The 22,696-nt window shown below is 51.2% G+C and overlaps 1 protein-coding gene across 1 annotated transcript in view; it reads right to left on the reverse strand.

Moving 5' to 3' along the window:
• Window positions 1-5,138: 5,138 nt before the first annotated feature.
• The window catches only part of LMCD1 (LIM and cysteine rich domains 1), a 32,629-nt gene continuing 15,071 nt past the window's right edge, over window positions 5,139-22,696 (reverse strand). Inside the window, exons 2-6 of the mRNA XM_064453415.1 lie at window positions 19,784-19,872; window positions 17,570-17,825; window positions 12,088-12,423; window positions 6,238-6,453; window positions 5,139-5,768 (exon numbers count right to left, since the gene is read on the reverse strand). Of these exons, the coding sequence (XP_064309485.1) occupies window positions 5,610-5,768; window positions 6,238-6,453; window positions 12,088-12,423; window positions 17,570-17,825; window positions 19,784-19,872 (1,056 nt within the window). The 3' untranslated portion in view covers window positions 5,139-5,609. The remainder of the gene's footprint in view (window positions 5,769-6,237; window positions 6,454-12,087; window positions 12,424-17,569; window positions 17,826-19,783; window positions 19,873-22,696) is intronic.

Raw genomic sequence — 22,696 nt, forward strand, 5'->3', positions numbered from 1 at the left:
TGGGGACGGCGGCGTGCTCCGGCCTGGGAAAGGCAGCAGCATCCCCGACCTTCCTCCTTCCCTCTTCCTCGTGGGAGCCCTCGCCCCACTGCAGCTCCTGCCCTTCCCTCAGGCAGCCCACATGCCCCGAGACCGGGAAGGGAACCGAAGCAAGACCTGGGAGACCTTCATACCCAGAAATAGTTTATTTAAAGTTTTAGGAACGTTTTCATGTGTTGTCAGTCATATGCAGAACAATTATACAGAACATTTGAGTTTAAATTGGAGCTGGATGTTCACGTAGAAGGCACAGAGTCCTTGTGCTCGCCGTCTTTGGCCATGGACAAGAAGAAATTAAGAGGTTTGTCCTTTGCAGATTCACAAGCTAAAACACTCATCAGTTACTGCAATAGGTGCTGCTCAATCGACCATTAGACAACGTTATGTATCCCTGTGCTTCCATGAAAGGGCTAGATTAATAAAACCCGCCAGGCGAGACCACACCGCCCGTGTGGGAGCCCTGCGCCCCGTGGCAGCTGTGGAATGAGCAGCGTCCGTGCCCGTGGAGACGTTCTGCAGCAGCAGCACCGAAACTCACGCGTTGGCAGCACCAAAAACGTTACCGGCCCCGTGGCGCTGCCACCCCCCGGCCTTGCCGCCTCCCCGGGCAGGGCGGCGGGGCCCTCGGCACACCACGGCACCGCTCGGTGCTGCGAGAGCCGTTCCCGTACGCGGCCGTTTCGAATTCCCTCACCCTGCCCCGTCTGTTCGCACTTGGCAGAGAGCAAACCTGGCGCAGGCAGGAGGAGCAGCTTCAAGCATCCAAATGCCTGGATTTTCCAGCTAAAGGAACCCAGTGCAAAGCTTGGGAGAAAACAAACACACAAACTCAGGTAGCCAGCACGCCTGGCACACAGGAACAGCCGCGGACACTGGGCACATCTCTCTGAGCAAAGCCGCTCTGAAAGCTTAACCTCTGAGCAGCATCCTGAGCACGGAGAGACCCCCACGTCGTCAGGTCCTTATCACCCTAGCTGGCCGACCACAGCCAGGTGAGAGGCTTTCCCCCCCCAGGTCGTTCAGGCAAACACGAGCTGCTCGCTCAGGGCTGCGTACAAACACGGCTCTTCCTCCAGCTGCAGCACGGCAGGTCCTGGGAGATGCTGCTCAGACAGGGTCTGAGCATCCCATCCCGCCCCGGTCCCCGCTCCCCATCCTGCTGCCTGCTTCTTCGGTAGTTCTTATTTCATCTCCCTACCTGTCTGGCCACAGCACGACGCAGGTGAGCTGAATCGGCAAGTGGGTTGCTGACACCCTCCTCCGTCGGGGACCTTTGCTGTGGGGGGGGGAAGGTCGTCATGCTAATGGTCTGGGGGCTCCAGTGCTGCCCCATGCACCGACCCTCTCAGCCGGGGCCCCGGAGCAGCCTGTAGCAGCTAGAGGTCATGCACACAGCCAGACAGGTCTTTGTACAGGAGCTTTTATTTGAAATGATGGACTGGACACAGGTGTGGCACAAGATGCTTTTCCAATAGTCACACAACAGTCTTTGCCCGTAGCCTGTTCCTGTTGTACAGCGTAACCTTGTGAAACACCTTGATTTTTACCAATTTTCTGGACAGACCCTCCATGTGTCGCTTGCCGATGGCTCCCTATTAGACAGGCCAAATACCCCTGTAAATTTAACTTTCTTGAAACCCGGAGCTTGTGACCTGCAGAAGGCAGCTGCAGCCGCCTCCTTCGTTCTGGACAATAAACTATAGCAAAACACAGCGAAATGTCATCACTTGGGGTGACTATCTTCTCACGCTTACACTGAATTTCAGTTTTATTATCAAAACTAAAGACTCACATATGTTTTGAGCTGTTAGATGCATTAATTTCACGCTTTTGCTCCTGACACTTGAGAGGCACAGGATTTTTGTTAAGCTGTTTAATTGCAGTAAATTTTTTAGCAGACAGTATTTTTACAAGCTGCAAAAATACGTGAAAGGCTCAAGTGGATGCCAGCAGCCCAAAAAGCCTGAAGCAAGCACGTATATGCTGAAACGGGAAACTGCAGAGAAGAATTACAATTTATAGACCACAAAATCAAAACCCACACCAGAACATGCCAGAGCGGTATCTTTTTTTCCAGGTAGCCAAATAAAGGCACTAGTGATGGAGGATGGTGTTAATGGAGATAGACTGTAAGAAGTTGGTGCTACCATGCGTGGAGAGCAAAGTCCAGCAAGATAAACCCAACAAAGGTACTACCATCGAGGAGAATCCTTGTACCCAAGGCGGAGTTGACCCCTCCGTCACTCGGACCGTCCCAGCGCATGGAGGGTGCTGGGGAGGACCCAGCCCTGCCCCCACAGCCCCCGGGAGCGACGGCTGGGGCGAGGGGAGGGCCACACGCTGCCACAGCGGGCAGCAACGCAGCGCTGGACACGGGGGCAGGCACCGGTTTCGGCATTATGCCCCCCTCCCTGCTGCCGTGCTGGGGTGCCAGCGCTCCTCCCGAAACCCCATCCTCGCCCAGCGCCTCTGCTCTGACATTTACCCAAGCTCCCACCACGCACATTCTTCTGCGGCAGAGAAAACACGAACCACCTCTTCCCCGCCGCCTCCGAGGCTCTAGTGGCTTTTAACCCTGGCAGTGGTGGAAGGGGGATGCCCTTTACCTGCACGCCTCCCCAGGCAGGACAGAGGGAGGTGACCACCCGAGAAGGGGGCTCTGCTGGAAGTCCCACCTCTGAAGGGCTTACGGGTGGGTGCTGCCCCACGGATACAGCACACGTGCCAGCCACAGGGAGCTGGGAGCAACCTCGCCCCTCTGCACAGAGGGGCAGGATGAGGGCCCCCAGCCATATGGGCTTAGCAACAGATGGTCAAGGTCCAGATGAGCATCCTCCACCCTTGGATGTGCCCTAACCCCCCCACCATTGCCTCTTCTGGACCTGATGCACACCATATGCCTCTTAAGCTAGCTTACTTGGTGTGAAATTAAAAAAAAAAAAGGAAAAAGTGTCACTGCACACTTTGTGGGGGCTCAGCAACGTCAGTGCTGAGAGCACAGCACCCAGCTCATGGGGTCGCCCAAGCCCCCCACCCTGCAAGCCGGGCAGCAGGACCATGCTGCCTGGCACAGACACCTGCAAGCCCCTGGTTTCACGTTCAGCTGGGGAGGGCAGGGGGCCGCAGGGTGCAGGCATGGCCAGCATCCCCCAGCAGACACCCCCTGCTGCGGTCAGGGGTCTGGCTCACCTCCCCGGCGCTCCGTTTGCCACAGCCCCTGCAAGGACCACGCAGGCAGCCAAGGCAAAACGAACCAAACACCCATGCAGACCGCAGCACGCTGTTGAGTTTTCTGTGAGGGCAGTAGTTTGGTTAATAGTCTTTCACTTTTAAAAAACCTCAGTGTTTTGATTTAGCTTTTTTTCTGCAATTAATTTTCTTCCAGACGCCTGTGCAATGGCTGTGCACCCACCTCACAGGCAGCTCACTAGCAGGTAACCAGCTGCATGAGCAAACCGACACAGACTTTCATCAGGGAATGCTGTTCAGACGTTAAAGTCTGCTGAAATAGGTGATTCAGAGGTGACTCACATGGCTCTGTGCTTCACAGGTGATTCCCACTATTCCCATCACTGCTTACACTGAGCGCGTGCGCATTTGGCTGCTTCAACATCGCTGAGTTTAGAACAACGATGCATCTTTGAAAGAAAATTTACAAAATCTAAAGACATTTCCCTTGTAGCAAAACGAAGAAGAGGCAATAAAGCTAAGCCCTGGGCTTTATTTTTCAGCCCCACTTCACTTACAACCAAATTGCCTGTATCCAAGGCTGATCCAAGGGAGCTTTATTATTCCTTGCAGAACTTCAGGCCTACACGCCCTCTCTTGGCTCGCAGCATCAGACCGAGCTTACAGTAGTGACGCCCCCAGGCACGCAACGCATCCATTGACCAACCCAAGATGGACAGACGAGCCCAGGAGCACGTGCACTGCGATACCCTGCAAGGCACATCCATCACCCCGCAGCTACGGCCCTCGCTGCCGCCCTGGGACTTTCCTGCTCTGCTCCAGCTCCGGAGCAAGCATTTCATTTACTCTCTTTAAATACCCCAGCGTTTCCAGGAATATCAACCACGCAACAGCACAGGGCTGGGCAAAGGGCAAGAGGCACTCACGCCCCCCACGCACAGGCCTGTCTTTACACCTTTCGCACAGTCTAACCTTGCAGCAGGTACTGTGTCCTCCACCTCTTATTTGCAAGTTATCATGAGCAAGCAAACATCTGCAGCACAGAGCACGCTTTATAGAGAAACCAGCATCTTCTGCAGCAGAAAGAAAACCTAGCAGTTGTGAGCTCCTTGCACACTCACCTCTGCAAAAAATATTCCAGTTCTTTGGCAAATAATGTAGACATTTAATACAAGAAAAAAGACCAAGCACACAGACATCTGCCAGCCTGGACTATGTGATACTTTCAGCGACTACCAGAAGCATCGCATGACTCGGAACAACCACCATCCGCAGAGACTCGGTGCCAGACCCTGGGATGGGGGCACCCCTGTCAGATCCCCTAGGGACGGGGGAGCTGCGGGACAAGACGCGGGGCAGAGCCCAAGGCAAGGGGGCTGCTGGCTCCGGTATGGTTCTCTCCTTCTTGGAGGGGGTCACTGATGTATTACAGGGTAAAACTGGCATGGCAGTATTTCAGGCACAACCCCCCCCTCCAAGACAGCTTAGGCTGGAAAGCTGTTTTCCATAAAATTCCTGGTCAAACCCAGCCAAAATAAAGGCCCATACTTTAAATGCTTAACGACCTCCAGCATCCCAGTGGGAACACAATGCTGCTCTGTGGAAACGCGCTCGCCTGGAATAACAGGCAGTCGGAGGCAGACGAGAGGCCGGGGAGCCTGGTCGGGTGGGACCTGCCAGGAATGCTTTTGCATTCCAGTTTCAGGGCTAAAGCTCACAGGGGTTGAGCCAGTCGGCTGCCCCAGGGCAGAGCTGCACCCTTCCCATCTCGCCAGGGTTAAATCAATGGCCCTGTGTGCCAACTCCTTATTTTTACATTATTGTACACTCAGGAGGAGAAAGCTACAGCTACATCTTACTGCAATTTTATATCATTCGCTTTCAGAAAGAAATCACCCGGGTTAATCAAATTCTTCAAACCCATTGCTTTAGTACAGTTGTCAGCAGCCTGTTAGTGTAAACTTCCAGTACGGATTTCAAAAAATAAGAACAACCCTTGTTTTTGACCATGACTGTAGGTTTAGTATGCCAGAAGTTACTTTTGAGATGTGCTATTTCCAAAAGACTACTGCAAGATCTTAGTCGTAAGAAGCTTGGAGAGACTTTACAAAAACCAGCACAACACAGAACCTCCTTTTCAGTCCCTCCTAGGCAGATACGCTGTGTACCTCCCACCCCCAGGCACACGAATTTCCTTTGCTTCCGCTCCCCAAGGAAATATTCTCCTGCAAGCTGTACTGGATGCGAGGGGACACTTAATTGCTTGCAAGTAAATGGCCAGGCTCTAATTTTTAACCTTCCCCTTCTCATGTACTTGTCAAATGACCCCAGTCCTGGTGGGACCCTGGGGAGCCCCGCTTTGCCCCTGGGCTGCTCCCCACTCAGAGGCGTTTGCTTTTGCTGCAGGTCATGCACAGGAGGCTGGCGTTGTCCAGAGCAAAGGGTTTGCCGGTCAGCAGCGTCTCGCACTCCAGGCAGGCAAAGTGCTTCTTGTGCCAGGCCATCCCTTCTGCTTGCTGGTAGTCCTCCGAGAAGATGATCTATGGGACAGACAGACAGACAATTGCTTACTTCCACCATCTCGCCAGGCTGGAGCGCAGCAGGAGCAGGGAGAACCAGCCCCGTGCCTCGTGCCAAGCCCGCTAGCGGTGGAGGCTTTGGGAAAGGGTAAGAGGCACAGAACTGCTCCTGAGCATTAAGCCAAAGTCATGGGCTGCAGTCAAGCACTATAAAGACATTAGGTTTTAAATGCAACTCGAGGTGGACTGTTGCTCTGAGATAGACACGGCACAGTAGCTGGGACTGTCATTAACATCACGCTGCTTCGCCCCATTTTCTTTAGGCACCTCCAGTTCCCCAGAGCAGCTGCAGCCCTGGGGACCAGCACCTGGAGGATGCCGCTCCCAGAGGGCACCCCAGGAGGCGTGGGTAGGCGAGCACGTCAAGACACACGCCGGAGAAGCCGTGAATTAGCCCACGGCAGGCGGAGGGAAGGCGGCCGGTCCCTACCTCGTCGCAGCCGGCGCAGCGCGGCCGGAGGCTCTCGCAGTAGTGGCGCCCGCACCAGGCGGCCCCGCTCTTCCAGAAGTAGATGAGGTCGACGAGGGGCTCGGAGCACCGGCAGCACACGAAGCACGCCGGGTGCCACTGCCGGGAGTAGCCCGCCCTGTCGGCGTACACCACCGGGCAGTCCCCCGGCACCGCCTGCTTGCAGGTCTCGCAGCGCTGCAACAGAGAGGCAGAGGGGTGAGCGCGGGGCTGGGTGCGTGTCGGCAGGCAGCAAAGCAGCGATGTTCCGAGCACGGGGTAGATATGTACTTCTCATACTGATTCCCCACATATTTTCAACGCACTGTTCTTAACCGCACAGCTGGTAAGAAGCACGGTTAGCAAAACAGAACCACACAGTCTCCACGCACGTCCTCAACACTTCTAGTCTGAAGGACCAACTGTGTTCCTGCTCAACATCCCACAGCACCAAGCAGAGCAGGGGAAATAAAACATTTAATTCCAGGACTGCTAAGCTGCATGGCTTAGGTTGTTTTTGTTTGAGATCTTGTCCTGCAGAGGGAAACTTGAGAATAGCAAAGCCAGATTTTACAGTTGTATCAGCTTGGAAGGCCCAGCAAACCCACCAGTCTGAAAATGAGGCTATAGGAACAGTGCAGCGAGATGGAAGAGCAAGGAAACTCTGAACTGAAGAGAAAGCAATGGCTACAGCTTGAGAAGAGTGCTGGGAAAATCATCTCAAGTGTGCAATAGCACTCAGACACCAGAGAGCGCTTCACAGGGCACCCACAGCCGACAAGCAGCATCTCCAAGCCTATCGCCCCACACCCTGTGCAAATATTTGGACCAGTGCTATGTATGGACAGACTGCCAAGGTGGAATATAATTGTAAGTCTTTATAAATATATTTGCCAGCCTTCACCTGTTTACTTTCTTCCAGCCAGTATCTGGCCTTTGGGACCACCCTCCCTACCATGATAAAAACCAACCTTCACTAAATCCAAAGGTTCTCCGAGAAAGGGTTAAGACATCCTATACTGCAGAAGAGCCGCATGTCAAAGGTGTTACTTTGCATAGAGATTGGGAACTTTGGTCTTTTCTCACTGTTTTTTATTATGTACGTCTATGCATAAGACAGATGCCACTCTATGGATTTCAGCACAGTGCTTTCAATTTATAACAGTCCAAAGAGACAGAATTAGACTTGGCTAATCTGAAGATTAATTAGCACCTATGCATATTACACACAAGGCCAACTGGATTTACTCTTTCGCAGTGCAGGCAGAGCGATCCTGCGATGAGTTAAGAGCAAGCTATAAAGCTCTCCCCTCTGAAGCTGACAGCTGAGGGGCTGTTATTTAAGTTCCCATTTAAGCCTGGATAGCCTAGGTCTGGCTAATAGCTGCTGAGTCTGTGCTTTGTCACTCCCTAAAAGAAATGCTCTTAAGTAGCAGCTGGAGTCTCTTCCAGCAGAGCCCTTGGCTGCGAGGCCAGATGACTACCAGCAATCTCCGCAGCAGGCTGGCTGGGGCTTTTACAAAACCAAGACGCAGCGTGAAGCGACTTGCGCGTCACACGTGTTGCAGTTTAAGCTGCTGTGTCCGACCGGAGCGTTTGCACAACGGTGTGTCCCTCCAGCACGCTCCGAGCAGCACAGGGCTGGGAATTTCCCACCCCGTGCCCAACTTCATTTACAAACGCTCTGACTTAAGTTGACACGTTTCTGCTGGGTGGGTAGGAAACACAAAAATACATTTCTCAGCAGAAGGTAAATGAAGAGCTCCTGAGCTACTGGAGGGCAGGGATGGGGCAGGGGAAGGGGAGCTGCTGCAGGGCAGCTGCGGTCCGCGTCCCGAGGAACACCACCCTGATGCCACCACAGCCTGGGGAACCCTGCAAGCCCTGTAAAGCAGGGGCAGGAATGGCCTCTCTGGGGGCACAGAGGGAGCGGGCTTTCTCTGAGCTCTGCAAGTGTCAAACTACAGACAGGTTTCTTCACCACACCCAGCCCCTTTTGCTAGTTCATGGCAGGAGTGCTAAAAGGACTATTCCTTATATTTAAGTTCTCTGAAACTGATTTCTCCCTTTAAAACGGAAGGCTAGAGGTCTACCTACATCCATCAAGTGGCTTTTCTGTGTTTTGTTACTATTATTTCTAGCACACCACGCATTTTGCTGTTGCCTCCTCCTTCATTCAGCCTGGACTTTTAGTATAAGCCCCACAGTCCTTGGAGCGGTTCCACCAAGCTGACGGGCATCTCCTATTTTACCAGCAAATCCTGTATGACAAGCGAAGGCAGCGCAAGAGGAGGCACAAGATGTTTCCTGGCCTGGCTTTCCTGTGAGTCTGAAAGGGGATACGTCTGCTTACACTGCTCCTTCCACTGCAAAGGGCTTCAGACACATTTCTAAGTACTCCGAAGACCCATGCCAATGAGGGAGTGAACTCCAGCAGAAGTGAAGTGCAGAAGCCGTGCTATTTCTGGTCTCTATGAACAATTAAACAAGTAGGTGAAGCTGCTGCACTCAGTGCGGAGTGGCAGGCACAGCCCTGCTCCTGGCACTGATGAATTCCGCACCCGTCACACAGGACTGAGGCTGTAATTTTCCCCATGCCCCGATGCCTCCCCAGGGCACCAGAGAGCCTGTCCCTGCAGCTGCCTCTGCACTGTCACCCCCAGAGGAACCACCAGACCCATCCATCCCAGCCCTGCTTATCTTGCAAGATCTAACAGCGAGAACAAACATGAGCAGTTTCCAACTCTGAGCTCAAATTTCTTGCCAATAAGAACTGTTAAAAAAACCAACTTATTTTGCTGTTTCTTTCTACAGCAATTATTCACAGGGCTTTCCCTAAGCATCATATAACTTCCATCCCCCTGCCACTTACACACTAAATAAAAAGTGGCTCTTCCAACTTAAGATGGTATTGCAGCTTGGTACTCATTTTACATGTCTGTCGTGTAGGGACAGGATTGAAGACTATTAGCAGAGTTACCAGAGGTGTTGGCCAAAAAAGCATCCCTTTCTCCTAAGCTTTTTCCAAACTTGCTCTCTCCGCTGGCTGCTATTTCGCAATGACAGCTCCCATGGAAGGAGCTCCCCAGGCACCGCGAGGCTTCCCCTGAGCACACAGTGCATTGCTGGCCTCAAGCTTTGAGACAATGGCTAATTTTGATCAATTGCTTCAGGATTTGATTTGATTCCAACACAGTGACTTATGACACCAGGAGACCTTCCAGTTCTGGGAGCGTTAAAGATGATTTTGTGCTTGGTGGAGAACATTCAACTTGTAGGACAGACTTATTACAGTGATGGGGCCCCTCTCTGCAGCCGAGATGAGTTCAAAAAGCTGTCTGAGCTCAGATACCTCTCATGCTGATTTACATCGGCCCCGTATGTTTTCCTTTACACACCAGTTTCAACAGCCAGCCCAAGCGTGCAACACATGGTTTAACAACCTTAGCACAGGGACCACATGAACACCTGAGGAAATCCTTACAGCTTGTTTCTTGGTGCAGCATTGGTGCTTTCTGGGTTCACTCTCTTCTACAGCAAGAGTGGTGGGTTTTGTTTTGGTTTTTTCACACCTCGTCTTTGTAAATCTATAGTTCAGACTCACACCTTGATCTGAAATAGGGTGAAGTCAAGCTGCTGGTGCTGATTAAGAGGATTGGTATTTAATAGGTTCAAATCTGTGCCCTACTTCTGATGGACTCAGTGAAGAAATATTGCACAAACCGCTTGAGAATCAGGATCTCCTAAATAAGCTATTCAGAACCTCCAAAATAAGCTGTTCGGCACTGTATTTTCCCATTATGCCCCTGAACCAAAGGCACACGTATGTTCTCAAAAAGCCACCCTCGTTGCTGCAGCCCTGCAGGTCTCCAAGGGCTGGGGACAAACACGCTCACAGGCAGCACGCCTGGAGCGGCCCCGGGCAGGCTGGTGGCACTGGTGGGCATCACCTGTGGCATCCCAGACAGCAGCAGTGGAGGGAGGCTCGGGGGCCCTTCCTCAGGCTGGGGACCAGGCAGCGTGTTTAGGAGACGCCTAGGAGATGATCACGCAAGTGGAGAGGTACCTACACCTTTGTAGTGTGCTGACCTACATCCAACCCTGAACACACTGACAGCGTTAAAACCTCCAGGAGAACATCATCGGCTTGGGGCACTTCATTTCTCAGTCCCTTTCCATCCATTCTCAGTCTTCATAGAGCTCATTTTGCTCACACCTACTTTCATTCAGCCTCACGCATATTGCAAAGTAAAGTACTACATCTCTTTTTTTAAGGCAGAACTTTTCTTCCAATGCAGTTTTGTGAAAGCCAGTGGACCTCTTGGAAGTTTAGCACGTGTCAGATCTTGGGAAGCAGTCCCTATCAGGTCAGCCACATTAATTCCTGCACGGAAGATCAAATTAAAATGAGCAGTGTTTTGTTAGAGTGGGAAACAGGAGGTCTCTTCAGTACGGCAAGAAGCCACGGTACTTCAAGAGTCTGCTGCGAGCTGAGCTGCATAGCGCGTCAGTCAAATGGATCTCCTGCAACTGCTTTTGAAGCTGTTCCATTTTTCAGCTAGTGCCTTTAGAAAAATGATGCTTTAGTCTCTGTAGTTTAACATCACAGTTATGTATTTATTTGGAAGGACAAACTTGCAGGCTAAATAAACCCTCATTGCTAAGATGACTTTTATTAATATGTTTAATGGAAACGTGCCTTTTTTGGCTATTTTTTTTAAGCTTAAAATCCTTCCAATTCAGTATTTTGCTGAAATAGTGAAAAACTTTTACTGTATCACTGGACTCAAAGTCAGACACATATTAACAGAAAGGGCCATAGCAGAGGGGAGACATTACCCAATATGGAATGAAAATGAAAACTGCTCTTAACATGTTACAATCTCAGTGCAGCAATGGCTAGAAAAACCTTGCCTTAAAATACTCAGCCACCATTTTTTCCCCAGCTTTAAATCCTCTGCTGCAAGTTACCCTCAACAAGGGCTGTATAACATTTTCACTCACCATATTTTATGATAAGCATTTGTTCAGCAACCACAATGGCCACTCCAGATGCCACAGAGGGAATATAAATCTAAAAGGGTGTTAGGGAACCTCAATCATTTCCCTGTGGAGATGTATTTTTATGCCCAGAGACATGCGTGGCCTGTTCAAAGTGACCCAGGGTGGTTACAGCCCTGGGAGTACTACCTCCATGCTCACAGCTTTGCATTCGTTAGACCGAGCCACCACCTACTGCCACTTGCAGTCTTTCCTCCTGCATTGGTCTGGAAGCCAGGCTGCAAATACTAACTCTCAGTGAAATAATTTCTGCTCTTGAGTACCTGATTGACTCACAATCATGCAGGGACACATCATACCCAATCTTTCAGAGCTGCCAAGAATCCAAAGTTGAAATCACCGGCTTCTACAGCTAACAGAAAATTCAGTTACCTTGGAGGTTGAGCACAGCGTTTGCTGCAGAGGGAGGGAGATGGCGAACAGGAGGTAACCCGCCCCTTCTCATCCCTGTTGGATGGCTACTTGTGCTCAGCAGGGCTGGCAGGAGCACATGAGGGGTCCCACTGGGGTCCTTCAGTGCCGCACCAAAGCACGTCGCGATGCGACCGAGCATCGCAGCACTGCTCCGGCAGTTTGAAAGAGCACTGCGGCAGGCTTGGAGAAGCCCTTGGGAGCAGTATTGCTAACAAGGGACAGATAACCCTGACTGGTGCAACCTTTTTTTCCCCCTCTAGTTGAGGCTGATTCTGTTCCCTGAAAGCTCCTTGAACTCAGAGCAGAGCCGGGACACCCCTGCCAGCCCGTCCCGCCGCCGCGGAGCACAGCACTTACATAGTGCCCTCCTGCAGGCGCGCTCTCCAAGGCCCCGTTGGTGGACTCGGGGGGTTTGCTGGCAGCGATGCTCTTGTCCTGCGGCTTCCCCTCCTCCTTCCCGCTGCCGCCCTGGCCCGGCAGTGCCACCTCCCCAACGCCCAGCGCCTCAGCTTTGTACTTCTTCACAAAGTCTTCCATCAGCTTCAGCTCGCCCTCTGCGAGGCCACGGCACTGGGACGGGTCCTGGTCATAGAGCGGCAGCTGTCTCATGAGCTGCCGCCGGCGATAGTACGCCCCATCCGTCCCCGCCACCGGCTGCATCTCCTTCGGGATCAGCTCCATGTACTGCATGGCCTGGGATGGAGAGACACTGACAGTTACTCGGAGCTGCCTTCAGCCCAGAAGCACGAGCTTTCTTTGTGCAGGTGCTTTGCGAGCAGACGCTCTGCTCGCATTACGGAGTGGTGGCAGAAAACATACCCCTCCCCCTTTGAGCCGTTCTGACCTACACTTCAGAAATAAAAGGCTGAACTTAGATGCAAGCAGCAGCTAGGCTATTACTAATCATTTCACTCTCAGAAAACAGGTTGGGTTTTTTTGAGGACTTTTGCTTTTTTTTTAAAAAAAAAGAAGCCGACAAACCCAGACTCCCCACGAGAGCAAAGCAGCAAATACTTGCTCCGACTAGTTCACACCCAGATCCCAGCACACCCTCCCTCGCTGGCACAAGCATGACACTATTCCAGGTAATTTGACATCAAGGTTGCTGAAAAGCCCAGAAACCCATAAACATCAAAACTGGAGACCAGCCAGCTTCATGCCAGGACGGGGAGAGCACTGACAGCCACCAACTCTACCCAACTATTGATTTTGCAGAAGAGAGGAGGTGTTTGGTCACTGATGCCCTGCAACATGGAAAGTAAGTGCCAAGAAACTACCCAAAATAAAATCTCCTACTCAGCTAGCCACTATCTTAAAAGCAGAATAAACCATGATCTTGCAAGAGGTCTGTCCCACGCTGCCTTAGCGTTTGCAGGCCAGTGGGGTCTGTACAGTTAACTTCTGGCCGGGTGCTAAGGGGAAGGGAGTTTCCCACTCAAGGCATTTTTCCTATTGTAGTGTGAAGAGCTCAGGGGCAGCCAGTTGGCTCGCTGCCATTCTGTTTTAAAGACAAGCATCCAGCTGCATTAGATTTGTTTCTTACTCGGTCAGCATTTGAAAACTGAATTTTAAAAGGAAGTAGAGAAATGATTAACTGTTTACTGTGTATAGTCTGGCTCCGTATGGCCTTTTAAATACAGAAACATTTGCACAACACTGAACAACTCATCACATCTGTGAAAACGTCAAAGTCTGCTTCCACCTCAGCTACTTTCAGCCAGATCGCAGCATTGCAGGGCAAGATTCCTGCCCGAAGACTTGCAACAGCAAGAGATAGATGATTTAATGGAGGCAGGGCTTCTTCCCCATTTCTTGCAGCACATGTTAACATCGCTGCACATTATTATATTAGACATCAACGCTCAGTATGATGCCTCTGTGCAATGGCAGGATTGATATCCAGAAGTTTCCTGGGAGAGGGATGTTGCCCTGAGGGGAAGGCACTGCTTGGGAATAGCTGCTTAGAGAGCTGCAGGATGCTGCAGAAGTGATCTGCTGCACAGATGGCTTTCACAGAAGTGAGAAATCCTAATAGAAACTATGGAAGCAAGAGACAAGAACTCCCTGACAGCTCCTCCCGGGCCTCACACAGGCACTGCCCCACAAAATACGGCAACTGCCAGTGGTATCTGACAACCGGAGAGAGCAGCAACCAAAGCCTCAACACTGTACGACCGTGAACATTAAGACAGCGTGTGCTGTGTGGTCTGCACTGGCGTGGTTCAGCCGCAGCAAGAGCGCGAGGTAGGATCTTAATGGAAGAAATTCTCAATCCACTACAAATGTGCCAAGACTAATGGATGCTTATACGAGAGCTACGAGAACAGCGCTGTGCCAGCACGTGCATTGGAAGCATCTCGTTCCACTCCAGCACCAGACTCTCCATTGCCCATAGAAAATGTCTGTGCTGAAAGGGAGAGAAAAGCAAAAGCCTCAAGCCTTTCTTAAAAGTACAGCTGGACTGCTCAGTGGCAGGTTTCGGTATCTGCCCAGGCATACGGTGGGATTTCACTCCCTGATCAAGGGAATGCTTGAAGTTATAACTGCAAATGTCAAACTCTGTCCAGAGAATAGATCAGGGGAAAAAATTCAACCTGACACCAAAAGCTGACATCAAGGATAATAAAAAGTTGTTTCTTCTTCTGCTACCATGTATTATTATGGTCAAATGCTTTAGCACAGATGATTTTGAGGACAGCATTTTAGGTTTTTGCTGTTAACTACTGGATTTTGGAGATACTTTATGATCTGTTCCTTTCACTTTCTCCAAGGACCCTGAATATCTACTTTCTAACTTCTCCAGACACATCTTAATGAAAACACACTCTGAACTTTCTCCTGTTACTGGACCATCCACTTCAGGACAACAATATTAAAAACAATCCCAAGTTTCCAGCCTGCCTTCAGAAGGAAATCACTGGAGCAAGTCAGTTATGCACTAAAAGCTTTTCAGCCCAGATCCCTTCCAAGCTCTCCCAAGAATGGCCAACAGCCAGCATTTCTCCTAGAAGTGTGTCAAGTTGATCTTCAAGCCAAGATTTATCAAGGTTGTCTTCAAAGCTCCTGCACGTTGTTTACTTCAACCAAGATATCTTCCAGTGTGTTCAGGCACTATAACGAGCTCAAAGGCTTCCACGAAGCACATGCCAGCACTGCGGGGACAGAGTTTGCTGCTGCAGGTGGAGGAGCCACCAGGCCCCCCCCGTGCCCCCGCTGCACGGGACCACCCCAAACACGCACTCGCAAGGGGGTACGGCCGGGGTCCAGGCCCACAGAAGAAGAAAGCAGCCCAGCAGCCAGAGTTCTGCATCCTTCACAGCAAGGAGCCAGCCCAGCCCCAAGGTGCTGCAGCCAGCTTGCAGAGCAGCGAAACCCAGGTTTCGGATAAATCCGGGGCTGGGCAGCGTGCTCAATGAATCTGGCCGGGTGGGAAGAGTGCCAGCATTGTTCTCCCTGGCTCCCGGATCCCCCCCGGGAACGTGGAAGGCAAACAGTGGTTAAACAAACATTCCTGCTGGGCCAGCTCCTACCAAGAAGGAAGAGGAGGCTGCGAGCCGCAGCGCTACAGCTGAACAGCTGGCGGTTGGATGCATGGGGGTCTCGGCCCCTCATTAAAGCCTAGTGGTCTCCTCCAGTTAGCACCAGCAGCCCCAGCTGCATTCCCAGTATAGACTGCATGCCACCCCCAGTCAGCCTTTCCAGGGGGCTGATAGCAACTGAGTTTTAAGAAATAATCAGGCTTCCTCTCAGGTCTGCAGATGCAAGTTCACATTTGTTTCCCCAATTCTTCAAAAAAAATCTGGTTGCAATTTTCAGCAGCTTTAAACTATTTGTTTAATTTGAAGAGCAAAAGCTGTCCACTAATGACAGTGTAATATGTAATGTTTTCAGTACCACAACACAGTTAAAAGCCAGTTAAATGCTTTCCCTCAAGAAGTGCACTGCTGGCTAACACTTGCACAGGCTGAAAACCACTTCCATTTGTTCCCACACAGCAATATTGCTCGCCCGGATGGAAACTGGGCGCAGGAGGGGAGGAGGGGCTGGGGGCTTGTTTTCGGATCCAGCCCTCAGCATGGGACCACACTCCCAACCTCCCCTTCTTACCCTGAGTTCTTTTTACAAAACCCAAACAAATATTTCTATTTGGACCAGACTATGTTTACCTTAAAGGAAAAAAACCCAGCTCCAGTGCTAAATCTGGGAGGGGTTCCTCTGGCAGCAGCCCTGGGCAGAGTTTGTGCCCGCGCAGGCAGGGCGCTCCCAGCCCCACAGCTCAGCTTTGCTGTCCTCCAGGCTAGCACACCTCGGCACCACGAGCTTTCCTGCTCCTGTTCCTTGGGGAGGGGGCTCCGCAAGCCTGCTGGGGACGGGCTGCTGCTGCCTGTCATGTGGTGGGAGGGGTCCCCGGGCACAGGGGCTCTGAGCCCGCTGCTCCGCTCGGTCGCCCTGGGCTGCTGCTGGGGGATGTTTCCCAGCCAGAGGTGGGGAGCGCCGAGGCACAGCGACACGGCTGCCCACCCAGCATCTCACTGCCCACCACAAGCAGAGTTTAACCCCCTTTCCCCCTCCTCTGCTTGCTCAGCAAATCCGAGACAAAGTCCAAACCAAAAGCATTACAAAGAAGCTAAGCCACGAAGCAAGCGCTGTCAGCACACTCTTTTGGCTCTGTTTCGGTGTTCCTACGGACACTTGTCCTGGGCTGAGGTGATGTGGCATTCAACAGCAAACAAGGCTGCGTTCTGGGGAGGTTTAGGGCCGTTCTGTGATTTATAGAGGCACAAGTGAGCACTAGCTGCTCTCCTGGTTAATAAACCTGAGACGCCAGGCCTATTTTAAGTCCAGGATTTTAATGACTACCTCAGCAAGCAAAGAAAATAATTACTATATTAAAGATGACAGTTATTTTGCCATTATCATTAAAGCCCATTTCCGTAACAGAATAATTTAGGAATTCAGCACTGGATTTAGATGCAGCATTACTTCTTTCCACATTGATTTCTCTGCTTTTAAGACAGACCGAAACATAATTTCCTGAAATGTGTGCTGAAAAGCCCCTTCAGCTTAGTGGAAGCGTCCCAGCTAGCTACCTCCACCTGCACTGGCTGGTTTTGGGACAGGCTCACACCCAGATTTGCAAGTGATCAGACTCAAGAAGCAAGGAAGGACCTCCCTCTCTAACAGGGAGGCCAAAGCCCAAGGCAACTCCTCCTGCCCAAATAAACCCCCCAAATAGCTTGTCTCCACTGCTTCTCCCAGAAGCCTGGTCCACACTCAGTTGCTTTAGAAGCAGGGAGACGGGGCTCTGGCGTTAACTCACTGTCCTTGCATGTGTCCCACAGCTCGCACAGCTTTCTGCCTCCTTGGTGCCCTCCCAGGGCTGTTTCAGGAGAGGATCACATCCCAGCCCAGACACCCCAAGAAGGCCTGGAGGAATCACTCCCACACCCAGCCTTGGGTTTTGGGGCGTGCAAACGCCTGCGTGGGCTGCACAGGTGCTGGACGACTGGCGGGACAGCAGAGGTGGGATCTCTCCTCGGCAGTGTTTTTATTGGACATGAGCTTTACCAAAGTAGCAAGCCTTCTAGTTGTAAAACCCATTAAGTCTTCTCCTAGAAATGTAAGCAAACTTATAAAACCCAAAGGCAATCCGTTCCCCTCTCCTACCTACTCTGGTTATTCACACCATTTTCCAAAATACAAAGCATTACGTACATTTTTGCTGTGCAAGGCAAACCATATGTTTTACTATTCTTCCCAATAACTTTATTCCAGAGCCGAGTTCTGTTCTCCATTAAGCGACACAACTACCAGCCAAACGTGCCGTGGATGGTCTTACCAGCTTCTGGGTGAGCCCTGGGGGAGCCCACTCGTACATGATGGTGTCGAAGGTGGGGTCTTTCCGAGAGACAATGGGGTTGGTGATGATCATGCGGTTCCTTTTGTAAATGCGAACGCCGTCACCTCCTTTCACCCGGGCAGTGAGCGTGGCGTACTTGGAGTCCGACAGCAGGCGCCCAATTTTCCGATCATCCTCCAGGTCTGAGCTCAGGCTGTGATCCTCCTGGCTGCATTTGCATGACTTGCAGATTTTCCTGTGGGTGACAAGCGAGATCATCCTTTCGATGGGAGGCACACAATGGTGTGATGGCTGAGCCACGGCACACCAGCCTCCTTCAAAGGTTAAACACAGACAGGAGTTCTGGCATAAGAGAAAAGGCTCCTGTGGCCGGAGCCATGCGCAGGAATTCAGCACAATTCATCCCAGAGCTGTTGGCAGCGGCACAGAGCAGAAAGCTACAAACCCTTAAGAGCTGTCCCTGAGCAAAGTCAGCTGCAGCAGCACTGATGGGCTCCTGCCTCCCACCTGCTGCAGGGAGCTGCTTGAAAACCCTCTCAAGCACCACCAAGTCTCCCACCCTCACTAGTCTCCAACAGCTGAGCGGTAGCCTTACCTCTTACAGAGCTTTACATACCATTAAAAAATGACTGCTAAAAGAAGAATTGATAAGTATCTATAATTTCAACTATAATAGCTATAAAGTCATAAAGGTAAGTCTATAAGGCCACCATCTACTGGCCGGCTTGTCCACTAAATGCTAATCGCAGAAAGACAAACTAACTCTGATGCAACCCCAAGTATTTCAGCAGGATCCTGGAACAAGTAGGACCCAAACCATCCTCTAATTGAGTCAGGAAAAAAAAAGTAGTAGTGATTCAACCAAATGAGTGTTTTAAAGTTTGGATTTCCATGCAGCTGAGGTACTGAAACTGGGAACCGAGGGCTGCAGGACAGTTACATGCCACCACCATGAAGCCTGCTGAAGCACTTCAGCAGCACGGACAGCACAGCTGCAGACGGCTCCTGCATGCCACCACGGCAGGGCCCAGCCGCGCAGCCCGCAGCGAGCAGGAGCTCTCCAGGCTCACAGAAAAGTCTAGTGTTTTGCAAGACAACCTCAGAGGGCATTAATTCTTTCTTAATTAATGACATCTGGATAGCTCCCTTCCATTTCAAAGCCCCCTTTGTTTCTCCCATTTCAAGCAGACAGGACAGGGCAGGGCAGCAGCCCCTGCCCTGCGCTAAACAAGCAGTACTGGTCAGCTCCCACCAGCTACTGATGTTGGTGGCTGCTTACCTAAATCAGTGTTTTTAAGAGGAAAAAATGCAAAGAAAGCATCAAACATCATGCATTTCAGCCATCAGGGTGCTCAGGACAGCCACCACAGTGTTGCTGAGCCGGACGCAGCACTGAGCCCTTGCCAACGGGGCTTTGTTTCACCCCACCAGCTCTGTGCCCACGCTCGCCCTCAAGGACGAGGGTGGCAGCCAGGCACTCGGCACAACTCCTTCCGGCGATGCGGGATCATCCCTTTGGTCAGCGCTCCCCTGCCTCCAAAGCAAGCAAGGACATGTTTGTTTTCACTAACTCGTTTCCACACAATCTGGCAGGCTGGGAAGGCAGCAGGCAGAGGATACGTTCTCCAGCACACATGCTGGGCTGGGCATCAGGTGGCTCGTGCCGAGCCCAGCGTGCAGCAGCTTTGGCACTGTGACCCTGTCCCAACATCCCACTAAACAGCACCAACCATGGAGGGCTGTGCCAGGGACAGCCCCATGGCAGGCGAGACCCTCCTGCAGGCTGGGCCATCTCTCACCCCAGCTTTCTCCTCTTCCCAAGCCACAGCTTGCTGCCAAGACCTGCACTCAACCTAGAGAGATAGTCTCAACTCCCAGGGAGCAGATAATGCTAGCAAAAGCAGGAACACCCCCCCTCACCACTGCATGAGAGCCTCAGCTTTGTTTAAGCACTTGTAGATGAGATTTTAAATCAAAAAAATAAAAGAACAGGACCAGTGAGGGAAGGGGGATGGAAAGCAGGGAGCACGAGCCTCTTAACTCAGCACTACCCTATGCAGACAGCGTGTCCGCTCTGCACCTCGCAGCACCACTCAAGCAGTTTGTCATTGCACTCCAAGCCACCGAAGTCCGAATGTCAACAGGACCAAAGGGGCAGTGTTGGGGCAGGGCCCATCAAGGCCAAGACGTTACCTCCAGGAATGTGGCTCGAAGCCCGCACACGTCCCTCTGCAGCGTAAACAAGGCACACCTCTTCCCGACTGCGGCTGGCTCACCGACATCTGGAAAAGAACAGGACACCAGAGTTGGAAAGGCTTTTTCCTCAAAGATCACCCGAGACTAGAGCACTAATACTGAGTTTTATCCTTCAGACATTGATCTCTGCAGCCATGCCTTATGTCCCATGAAGCCTCAAACCTCTCAAATGCCATTTGATCACTCTCCACACAAGCCTACCGTAAGTTTATGCAGGAATGCTTGGGATGAAGGTTTTTACCTTAAAGTGAGCACGATGGCATGTTGCAGTGGTGTGGGGGAGATGGCACATCACAGTGAACATGCTCACACTGGGCAGCCACCATAATCTCATGCCTCACAGAGGCCTTCGGTCTCATTGAAAGTTTATTTTGATTCAGTTTATTATTTCATATGAATCTGTGCGAGTCAGAAGTTTCATGCAGTGTGACATGGTGCATTGCCATGAGCTTAATCTAAACTTGCTTTACTGCAGCTCGGACCTCCCTGGTCGTTCTATGGGGGCTCTAGGGTATTTTGGGAAGGTGGCATGTTTCCACACCTCTGGTGCTGGGTTTTATGGGTAGTTTCCACAGCAAACAGGAAATACAGCAGGAAAAGGCTCCAGGGAGGAAGGTCAGGGGCAGGGAAAGGGCTGTGGTTGTGCTGTGCTTTCTGCTGCTCACTGGAAACAGAATAAAGTCACTTATATACATGGGTGCTCACTGCTGCAGACAGTCCTAATAACATCCCAATGGGAGAGAGAAAAGTGCAAAAACACAACAAAAGGAGCTAATAACATTGAAAACAAACCTATTTTAGTGTCTGCACTATGGATGTATCAAGCCTGGCTTTCTGAGTGTGAAGAATGCAGGAAGGTATGGTGGGACACAAAAACAATGTTCTGCAGGAAGCGTCAGGGAGATGTGACATCACGGGTCACAGTTTCTCTCAGCCTCATTGTTTTTACAGAAGCTTGCAGCCTCCTGTCTGAAAGGCATTTGTCCCCTGTAAAAGTGGACTTAAGGAAAGCAAGGACAGTCCCACCCCCGGGACACACACACCTGGCAGAAGCAATGGCAGCATCATGGGAGCTTTGCCCCATCTCAGAGCTGACCCTGTGCAGTCAGAGAATAAACTACAGGCTGGTCACCCACCTCTGCAAAAACCCAATACTTTCAGTCCTCAAGAAGCATTATAAAGTGTAGCCTCTTGCAAGTTTCTGACCACTTTGGACCTCACAGCCAGCATTTTCTGCTAAGGCTTAACACATACAGGTCTCATACCACCATGGCCTTTTTGGCACTTGCTCCCATTTATCGAGTTTTTGTAGAATATCTTTAATCCATCTTGAAATACAAACTAGTTCTAGGCACTGACTATTCATTTGTGCATACACATTTAGAGCCTGTCAGAAGAACAGTTGAGGCCGCAGAGGTTTCTAAGGCTGGAGAAGGGTGTTGCCTGCCTATGCGATCTTAATCTAGTCCATGTGTTTCTGTGTTATGACAGTCTTTCATTACAAGACTATACACTATTTAAGTCAATATTGTTACACCTCTTCCTGCCCCAGCTTGTTTTCCTCGCCCAGCTCCTCTCCCCACCCCGCAGCCCCCCCAGCTGCTACACGGTGCTCCCCAGCTCCACACAGGGATGGGCAGGGGCCATCCTTGCCAACACCTATTTTCAAATGGAGGGATCAATAGCAGCAAAAGAACATAGAGTTGTTTTTAAAGAGTGGGTTGGGGAGAATGTGCTCAGCTCCTTCACCCTGCAGGGCTGTGGGTGGATCAAACCCCACAAATCCCCCTTTGAGGGGGCTCTGCGGGGACTCTGCAGAGGTGGCCAGGCACCACAGGCTGCGGCTTAGCTGGTGACCAGCCCTAAGCTGTGCCCAGCAGCACTCGGCTCCGCAGCTCCGCTGCGATGCAAAGCTGGCAGTTAGGCTGGCAGCCGCTCCTCCCTCCTGCTCCCTCCCAGATCCACCCTTCCAGCACCAGCTCGAGGCTCCTCAAAGCTCCCGCACAGGCCTGGGGCGCCCGGGGGTCCCCGCCAACGTTCAAACACGTATTCTGCAGCTTTCAAGAGGAAAGGGTTATTTGATGGCACTCGGTTAGGCAAAACATTTAATTTACTTGGAAAAGCTAGCGCTGCTAATAAGGACAAAGCTTTTATGAATGGATGGTTCTAGAAGCACTGGTTTGCCAATTTTAAGGTAGACTATGAGCCTTTACATGCTTCTTTGTGTGGAACTATTAAGTGCCCATATAAGGCTGCTGATCCTTGAGACACAGCCCAAAGGGTACGAAATGGCCCATTTCAGCTCGCTTTGCCCAGGGGACTGCTATTTCATTTCTGCCTCAGCTTTCACCTCTAGTTTTCACCTCATTTTTCACCTGCAGTCTTTCCAGATACTCTGAAGCCAGTGAAAACACTCTCCCACCCCGGGAATTCATAATACATCTTAAAACATGGTTTTAACATGCACACACCCCCCCCAACATCCAGAAAAATAGGACACTTTCGATTCTTCAGCTCTGTGCCAGCTCTCCAGAACAGATAAAGACCTTTAAGTTTCCAGCATAGATCACTTACAATCTTGCCAGTTTTTTATTGACTCTGATCTTAATGAGTCAGACAGAAGCTGAGCATAGGCAAGGGACTATGAGTGGTTGTTTATTTAACTACAAACCTCTGGATTAAATAAATTAATTGGAGAAGTTTAATTACAAACAAAGGGGAAAAAGAATTGTCAGTAGCAAGAACCTGTATGTGAACCCCACGAGACAACCTGATGCTTCAGAGCCCAAGTGTCAGAGCAGGAACTCTGTCATTTGCAGGTGGCCACCAGCCTGCGACCTCCACACCGAT

The sequence above is a fragment of the Phalacrocorax carbo genome, chromosome 6 (genome assembly GCF_963921805.1).
Source record: "Phalacrocorax carbo chromosome 6, bPhaCar2.1, whole genome shotgun sequence".
NCBI classification, from domain to species: Eukaryota; Metazoa; Chordata; class Aves; order Suliformes; family Phalacrocoracidae; genus Phalacrocorax; species Phalacrocorax carbo.